The following is a 9,819-nucleotide window of genomic DNA, read 5'->3' as shown; positions in this document are numbered from 1 at the left end:
CTCTCCGTCCATCTTCCTCCTCTCCATCCATCCTCCTCCTCCTCTTTATCCTCCTCCTCTCCATCCTTCTTCTATCCATCCTCCTCTTCATCCTCCTTCTTCGTCCTCTTCATCCTCTTCCTCTTCTCCAACCTATTCCTCCTCTCCAACCTATTCCTCCTCTCCATCATCCTCCACCTCTTCATCATCTTCCTCCTCTCCATCATCCTCATCATCATCCTCTTCCTCTTCTTCATCCTCTTCCTTCTCTCCATCCTCCTCATCATCATCCTCTTCCTCCTCTCTATCCTCTTCCTCCTCTCCATCCTCCTCCTCTTCATCCTCTTCCTCATCTCCATCATCCTCCTCTTCATCTTCTCTATCCTCTTTCTCCTCTTCATCCTCTTCCTCATCTCCATTATCATCCTCTTCTTCCTCTCTATCCTCTACCTCCTCTCCATCCTCATCATCATCCTCCTCCTCTTCATCCTCTTCCTCATCTCCATCATCCTCCTCTTCATCCTCTCTATCCTCTTCCTCCTCTTCATCCTCTTCCTCATCTCCATTCTCCTCCTCTTCATCCTCTCTATCCTCTTCCTCCTCTTCATCCTCTTCCTCATCTCCATTCTCCTCCTCTTCATCCTCCTTCTCTTCTCCATCCTCCTCTCCACCCTCGTCCTCCTCTCCAGGTTCTCTCCAGGTGATGAATAAGACTCGTAGGATAATGGAGAATGGAGGCACCTCATTCATCAACGCCTTTGTGACCACGCCCATGTGCTGTCCGTCTCGCTCGTCCATGCTGACAGGGAAGTATGTTCACAATCACAACACGTACACCAACAACGAGAACTGTTCTTCGCCGTCCTGGCAGGCCCAGCATGAACCACGCTCCTTCGCTGTCTACCTCAACAACACGGGATACAGGACAGGTGAGAGCATTCTGGAACTTTTCTAGAGTCTATTGTTATAATACAGAACATGTAGTGTCCTCTTCCCTGCGTCCCCTGTGTCCCATGTCAAACTGTGGTTTCCCCATTCAGACGTAACAGAGAAAAATGAGCTCCACCTTTACACCACCTACCTCCTAGGAACCAGGTACCAGGAACTGTCTGTTGACTTTAGTACCAGGAACTATCTGTTGACTTTAGTACCAGGAACTGTCTGTTGACTCTAGTACCAGGAACTGTCTGTTGACTTTAGTACCAGAAACTGTCTGTTGACTTTAGTACCAGGAACTGTCTGTTGACTCTAGTACCAGGAACTGTCTGTTGACTTTAGTACCAGGAACTGTCTGTTGACTTTAGTACCAGGAACTGTCTGTTGACTCTAGTACCAGGAACTGTCTGTTGACTCTAGTACCAGGAACTGTCTGTTGACTTTAGTACCAGGAACTGTCTGTTGACTCTAGTACCAGGAACTGTCTGTTGACTTTAGTACCAGGAACTGTCTGTTGACTTTAGTACCAGGAACTGTCTGTTGACTTTAGTACCAGGAACTGTCTGTTGACTTTAGTACCAGGAACTGTCTGTTGACTCTAGTACCAGGAACTGTCTGTTGACTTTAGTACCAGGAACTGTCTGTTGACTCTAGTACCAGGAACTGTCTGTTGACTTTAGTACCAGGAACTGTCTGTTGACTCTAGTACCAGGAACTGTCTGTTGACTCTAGTACCAGGAACTGTCTGTTGACTCTAGTACCAGGAACTGTCTGTTGACTCTAGTACCAGGAACTGTCTGTTGACTCTAGTACCAGGAACTGTCTGTTGACTCTAGTACCAGGAACTGTCTGTTGACTCTAGTACCAGGAACTGTCTGTTGACTCTAGTACCAGGAACTGTCTGTTGACTCTAGTACCAGGAACTGTCTGTTGACTCTAGTACCAGGAACTGTCTGTTGACTCTAGTACCAGGAACTGTCTGTTGACTCTAGTACCAGGAACTGTCTGTTGACTAGTACCAGGAACTGTCTGTTGACTCTAGTACCAGGAACTGTCTGTTGACTCTAGTACCAGGAACTGTCTGTTGACTCTAGTACCAGGAACTGTCTGTTGACTTTAGTACCAGGAACTGGTACCTGGTCCCTAAGCAATAGGTTTAATTAGAGAGTCAGAGAAAGGTAAAGACCCAAGCCAAATCACTTTCATGCCCCTTCTCTATGGTAATGAGAAACATTGCTAGTTTTTTTTTGCATCATCAGCTTTGGAGAAAATACGTCCATGTTGTTTTTAAAGACAAGACATTTTCCTGACATGATCCTCCTGCCATTCTATACTTTTAACAGTTTGTGTGAAAAGCCAAAGGCAAATTTGCACATTAAGGTTTTTTTCTAACTCTTAATTCTCTCTGTCTCCTCTCGTCCTCTCTGCAGCGTTGTTTGGGAAGTATCTGAACGAGTACAACGGTAGCTATGTTCCTCCCGGGTGGCGTGAATGGGTGGGGCTCATCAAAAACTCTCGCTTTTATAATTACACCGTCTGTCGGAACGGCTACAAGGAGAAACACGGCGTGGAGTATTCCAAGGTACTGGTGTGTGTGTGTGTGTGTGTGTGTGTGTGTGTGTGTGTGTGTGTGTGTGTGTGTGTGTGTGTGTGTGTGTGTGTGTGTGTGTGTGTGTGTGTGTGTGTGTGTGTGTGTGTGTGTGTGAGTCTGTGAGTGTGTATGTCTGTGTGTGTGAGTGTGTATGTCTGTGTGTGTGAGTGTGTATGTCTGTGTGTGTGAGTGTGTATGTCTGTGTGTGTGAGTGTGTATGTCTGTGTGTGTGAGTGTGTATGTCTGTGTGTATGTCTGTGTGTCTGTGTGTGAGTGTGTATGTGTGTGTGTGTGTGCGTGTGTGCGTGTGTGCGTGTGTGTGTGCGTATGTCTGTGTGTGAGTGTGTGTGTGTGTCTGTGTGTGTGTGTGTGTGTGTGTGTGTGTGTGTGTGTATGTCTGTGTGTGTGTGCGTATGTCTGTGTGTGTGTGTGTGTGTGTGTGTGTGTGTGTGTGCGTATGTCTGTGTGTGTGTATGTGTGTGTGTTTCCAAACTGCTCCATTAAGTTCCCATTACCTATTTGTTTTTCCTTTACGACTGAATGTAATTTAAATGTAACGTCTCCTCCCGGCTAATTGCAGGGGTTCCTATTGATTTATGCCCCTGGCGTGTACTAGACAGGCTAGGCATTCTGGGTAAATGAATGGTAGAGCGTTGATTTGATGATTTGAAGTGACGTCTCCTTTGCAGAATGTTCTGTGAGACCGAGGGTTTTATTTCATTGTCATGACAACGTTTAGAGATCAAAAAACAGCCTCCAAGAGAGGAGAAGTTGCCTTTAGGAATTACCACCCTTCGTCTCTCTATATATATCTCTATATTTATATCTCTTTCTCTCTCTCTCTCTCTATATATATATATATCTCACTCTCACATATGCCTTATATATTGCACTGCTTAATGACCAAGGCCTGTAGGATATAGATATAGGGTGCCATTTGGGATATCAGGCTAAAGTAGTGCATATAGGGAATAGGGTGCCATTTGGGATGTATCTCAGGCTAAAGTAGAGCACTACGTAGGGAATAGGGTGCCATTTGGGATGTATCTCAGGCTAAAGTAGTGCACTACGTAGGGAATAGGGTGCCATTTGGGATGTATCTCAGGCTAAAGTAGTGCACTACGTAGGGAATAGGGTGCCATTTGCGATGCACCCTCTGTTTTAGTGTCTGTCCGAAGGACGGGAATAAAAATGCTTGTCAGACGATAAATGACTTGTTGACGGAGGAGGGAAATGTTCCTAAGTGTTGAGGTTGAGGTGAGAGAGAGAGACTGGGTGGACGGTTGGACGAGCACATTGTGGTTTCCGAACCAAGTGGACCTTATACATTAAAATCACTGAGGTGGGCAGTGGACACACACACACACACACACACACACACACACACACACACACACACACACACACACACACACACACACACACACACACACACACTCCCACATACACACACACACACACATATACAGACACACACACACACACACACACACACACACACACACACACACACACACACACACACAGACACACACACACAGACACACACACACACACACAGACACACTCACACACAGACACTCACACACAGACACACACACACACAGACACACACTCAGACACACACAGACACTCCCACAGACACACACACACAGACACACACACACACACACACACACACACACACACACACACATAGACACACATATTATAACACAGGACACAGTGTACCATTCAAAGGACATCCCACCAAGGAACAGGAGCAGCAGTGACTTACAGGAGACTATAATCTAACAACTTGGACACAAATCAGGTTATTAAACGCTGGAACAAAGTACAATTTGACAACAAAATCAATGTTGCCGGGGCTGAATAATTTTGCACAGCTGTGAAAACACTGCTGTTTTACAGTTTTGATTTGTTAAAAAAGTTTAAAATATCCAATAAATGTCGTTCCACTTCATGATTGTGTCCCAGTTGTTGTTGATTCTTCACAAATGATGACAGTTTACAGTAAACAATACAGATTACTTTATATCTTTATGTTTAAACAGGAACAGGGATGAAGCCAGCTGAAACACTGTGTTTTGTTTTAACAGTATATATGGTTGCCACAAGCCAGCCGTTCACAAGGGGCACACACAATGGACAGTCTCACTGGGCCACAGACATTGTATATTATAACACAGGGTGAGTTGAGACGCTTTACCATTCAAAGGATCCCCAAGAAACAGGAGCAGCAGGGAGACAGATGTACTGAGGACACATTATAATACTAACAACTTGGACAAATAAATCATAATGTTGAAACGAAATGGAAGCAAATACAATTTGACAACAAAATCAATGTTGCCGTGGCGCCGTAGAATTTTGCGACAGCTGTGTTAACAGGATGCTGTGCAGTTTACAGTAACGAACGTAACGTAATTTGTTAAAGTTTAAAATATCCAATAAATGTCGTTCCACTTCATGATTGTGTCCCACTTGTTGTTGATTCTTCACAAAATGATGATGTGCAGTTTACAGTAACGACGACATATAGCTTCAGATATACTGGGTTATATGCGTAGCTAGCTAGCTAGTTAGGTAAACAGGAACAGGGATGGAGAGCCAGCTGAAACACTGTGTTTTGTTTTAACAGTATATATGGTATTATTGCCACTAGCTACTACCAGCCGTTCACACCCGTGAACACTGGGCCACAGGCAGCGCACGGACAGCCTCACTGGGCCACAGGCAGCGCACGGACAGCCTCACTGGGCCACAGGCAGCGCACGGACAGCCTCACTGGGCCACAGGCAGCGCACGGACAGCCTCACTGGGCCACAGGCAGCGTACGGACAGCCTCACTGGGCCACAGGCAGCGTACGGACAGCCTCACTGGGCCACAGGCAGCGTACGGACAGCCTCACTGGGCCCACAGGCAGCGCACGGACAGACTCACTGGGCCACAGGCAGCGTACGGACAGCCTCACTGGGCCCACAGGCAGCGTACGGACAGTCTCACTGGGCCACAGGCAGCGTACGGACAGCCTCACTGGGCCACAGGCAGCTCACGGACAGCCTCACTGGGCCACAGGCAGCGCACGGACAGCCTCACTGGGCCACAGGCAGCGTACGGACAGCCTCACTGGGCCCACAGGCAGCGCACGGACAGCCTCACTGGGCCCACAGGCAGCGTACGGACAGCCTCACTGGGCCACAGGCAGCGCACGGACAGCCTCACTGGGCCACAGGCAGCGCACGGACAGCCTCACTGGGCCACAGGCAGCGTACGGACAGGCTCACTGGGCCCACAGGCAGTGCACGGACTGCCTCACTGGGCCACAGGCAGCGTACGGACAGTCTCACTGGGCCACAGGCAGCATACGGACAGCCTCACTGGGCCACAGGCAGCGTATGGACAGCCTCACTGGGCCACAGGCAGCGTACGGACAGCCTCACTGGGCCACAGGCAGCGTACGGACAGCCTCACTGGGCCACAGGCAGCGTACGGACAGCCTCACTGGGCCCACAGGCAGCATACGGACAGCCTCACTGGGCCACAGGCAGCGTACGGACAGCCTCACTGGGCCACAGGCAGCGTACGGACAGCCTCACTGGGCCACAGGCAGCGTACGGACAGCCTCACTGGGCCACAGGCAGCGCACGGACAGCCTCACTGGGCCCACAGGCAGCGCACGGACAGCTGGAGAGACAGCCTTGCAGCTACGGAAGCCTCACTTGCAGGCAGCTACATGAGGAAGCCTTCCAAATTATATATTTCACTGGGCCACAGGCACACGGACAGACTCACTGGGCCCACAGGCAGCGTACGGATTTTCTTTTCTCACTGGGCCCAAACGCTCTTGAAACTCCCCATCCCGGATCCTGGGCCACAGGATACGGACAGCCTCACTAAAGGGCTCACTTGGCATAAGCGCACGGACAGACTTAACGATTTCTAAAATCGGCAAATAAAATACGGAAAATAAGCCTCACTGGGCCACAGGCAGCGTACGGACAGCCTCACTTTCCCACAGGCAACACTGTCATCTCAGGATTTTCAAAATATGACAGCCTCACTGGGCCACAGGCAATTCGGACAGCCTCACTGGGTACAGAGTATGCTAAGCTCAGCAATGCATTTTGCAGTACGGCAGCCTCACTGGGCAACAGGCAGCCATCACTTCACAAAAACCAGATGGGCCCAAATAAATAAAATAATTTACCTGGGACAGAGCTACGGATGTTTTCAATGAGGAGACTCTCAGTTACAGACTCACTGGGCCACAGGCAGCGTACGGACAAATGTGCAGTTTTTCACTGAAAGCGTCTTTGTGACAGCCTCACTGGGAGAAATCGCTCCGTTTTGTACACTCACATTTGGCTACGGACAGAAACTGGGCCCACACAGCGCACGGACAATTCAGTGGGTCCGGACAACAGGCAAAGCGTTGTTTGGAATCAAGCCTCACTGGGCCACAGGTGTTTTTTCGGACAGCCTCATCACTTCATTGATATATCATTGACATATACGGACAGCTCACTAAGCCTGACTTTCTCTCTGAATTCCATGGAAAAATGGGCCACTTGCAACAGGCACGGACAATTGGGCCCACAGGCAGCAGGACAGCCTCACTGGGCCACAGGCAGCGGACACCTGGGTAAATGTGGTCTCTTATGGTCAATCTTCCAAGACTCATGCCTACAATGGTACGGACGTCAATGCTGCAGACACCTTGGAGGAAGCGACGGAAACTGGGCAGACTCATTCTGCATTTGTATAAGGAGACAATGGAAAACAGAGCCTCAAAAACTCAAAAAAGCCTCACTTACATTGGATAAAGTAGAGCCTCAGAAAATGGTATGTCATCCAGTACAGTTGAGGAACAATGGGAAAGTCACTGGGCCACAGGCAATTCTGCTTTGTCTGCACCATAACGTTGGCTAGCTTGCTATCTACAACCATAACGTTGGCTAGCTTGCTAGCTACTTCCAGACACAAATGAGAGAACAGCTCACTGACCATTTTACTCACCCCAGCAGAGCTGGTGAGGCTGTTTTCATGTTATCCAGTGCGTTGGTGACTGTAACTGTGCTGCTGGCAACAATTGAATTGTGCTTTTTTTGCCAACGTTTACTGACACTCAGCGGCAAATTCAACGGGTGTTGATGGTTGGTAAATGTGTCAGTTATTCTGCTCTGGCACACAGACAAGAGTGTTCTGAAATCGGAGGAGATACCCAGAGCGAATTTACCAGTTACGTCTATCAACAGTTGTCGCATGAACATTCTATTTTTTTTTTTTTTACTTTTTTTATTTATTTTTAAACCTAGGTAGCCTAGGACAGCCTAGTGGTTAGAGCGTTGGACTAGTAACCGGAAGGTGGGCCACAGGCAGTTCGGACAACTCCCCAAGCTGACAAAGTACAAATCTGTCGTTCTGCCCCTGAACAAGCAGTTAACCCACTGTTCCCAGGCCTTCATTGAAAATAACGGACAGTTCTCTCTTACATCTATGGGGGCAGCTATTTCATTTTTGGATGCAAAAGCGTTCCCAGTTTTAAACAAGATATTTTGTCACAAAAAGATGCTTGACTATGCATATAATTGCTACAGGAAAACACTCTGACGTGTCCAGAAATACCAAGATATTCTCTGTTGCGTTTGCCCTAGAATTCATGACTTTGCTTCAGGCAAAACCAAGATGAGATGGCATCCAGGAAATGACAAGTTGTCCATGTTCTTTTTGAGGCTCTGTTTTCCATTGTCTCCTTATATGGCTGTGAATGCGAACTGGCTGCTGTTTTCCGAGTTGTTTTATAGATATATAGATAATAGATAATAAATTGTCGTTTTCCCCAAGGTGTCTGCAGCATTGTGACGTATTTGTGGGCAGATCATTGGAAGATTGACCATAAGAGACCACATTTACCAGGTGTCAAAGCCCTCTTCGGTGTCCTGCTCCCCAAATTGGTGCGCAAAAGTCACCTGCCAGTACTTTTTCCATGCGATACAGAGAGGAAAGCAAGCTTCCACGAACTGCATATCAATGAAGAGATATGTGGAAAAAACACCTTGAGGATTGATTCCAAACAACGTTTGCCATGTTTCAGTCGATATTATGTCAGTTAATCCGGAAAAGTTTTACGTTCTAGGTGACTGAAGTCTCCCTCCCTTTCAGATCCAGTTCATTTCTGCTATAAAGCCATTAATAGCAAAATGAAATTATGTTTTTTACATTGGAAACGTAGAGACTCGAAAATTTCTCCTACACACAGTAATTCTGCTTTCAGGAAAAACTTTTGAAAATGGCATTTGGTATGTAACTGAGAGTCTCCTCATTGAAAACATCAGCTTGAAGCTCTTCAAAGGTAAATGATTTTATTTAGGCTGTTTTTGGTATATCTGGTTTTTGTGAAAATGTTGCTTTTTTTTTGCTAAATGCTACTCAAAATGCTATGCTAGCTTTGCATACTCTTACACAAATTAGTCAATTTCTATGGTTCAAAAGCATATTTTGAAAATCTGAGATGACAGTGTTGTTAAGAAAAGGCTAAGCTTGAGAGCAGACGCATTATTTTCATTTTATTTTCGATTTTCAGAAATTGTTCTTAACTGACTTGCCTGGTTATGCTAATGAGCCAGTTAAAAGAACTTTAGTCACGATCCCGGATCCCCGGGATGGGGAGTTCTACATAAAGAGGACATTTTAACAGAATGTGACTGGCAGAACGAGTGTTGAATGTGGAGGATGAGGGCTGCAGTAGATATCTCAGATAGGGGGAGTGAGGCCTAAGAGGGATTTATAAATAAAAATCAACCAGTGGGTCTTGTCACGTGTATACAAAAATTGCCAGTTTACAGAGGAGTGTAGAGCGCAATATAGAGTGGCTGAGGTGTCCTATAAGGAGCATTGGTGGCAATCTGATGGCCGAACAGAAAATAACATTTTAGCCGCTCGAGAGCAACCTTACCTGCCGATCTATAAATTACGTCTCAGTAATCTAGCATGGGTAGGATGATATTCTGAATCAGGGTTAGTTTGGCAGCTGGGGTGAAAGAGGAGCGATTACGATAGAAGAAACCAAGTCTAGATTTAACTTTAGCCTGCAGCTTTGATATGTGCTGAGAGAAGGACAGTGTACCGTCTAGCCATATTCTCAAGTACTTGTATGAGGTGACTACCTCAAGCTCTATATCATCAGAGGTAGTAATCACACCGGTTGAGAGAAAGACATTCTTCTTGTGTTGTCCAGCCCAGGAGTGCGAAGGTCAACGGCAAGGCACTGAAACGACGAACCGCCCTTGCTGTCTCTGCATGACCGGCT

At 47.0% G+C, this 9,819-nt stretch overlaps 1 protein-coding gene across 1 annotated transcript in view; it reads left to right on the top strand.

Moving 5' to 3' along the window:
* Positions 1-9,819, top strand: part of LOC135522951 (extracellular sulfatase Sulf-1-like) — a 34,773-nt gene that overhangs the window by 1,646 nt on the left and 23,308 nt on the right. The window contains exons 2-3 of the mRNA XM_064949674.1: positions 669-908; positions 2,346-2,497. Of these exons, the coding sequence (XP_064805746.1) occupies positions 669-908; positions 2,346-2,497 (392 nt within the window). The remainder of the gene's footprint in view (positions 1-668; positions 909-2,345; positions 2,498-9,819) is intronic.

Source organism: Oncorhynchus masou, chromosome 30 (genome assembly GCF_036934945.1).
Source record: "Oncorhynchus masou masou isolate Uvic2021 chromosome 30, UVic_Omas_1.1, whole genome shotgun sequence".
In the NCBI taxonomy this organism is placed as follows: Eukaryota; Metazoa; Chordata; class Actinopteri; order Salmoniformes; family Salmonidae; genus Oncorhynchus; species Oncorhynchus masou.
The sequence above is the reverse complement of the archived record's forward strand: the minus strand, read 5'-3'. Positions and strand labels throughout refer to the sequence as shown.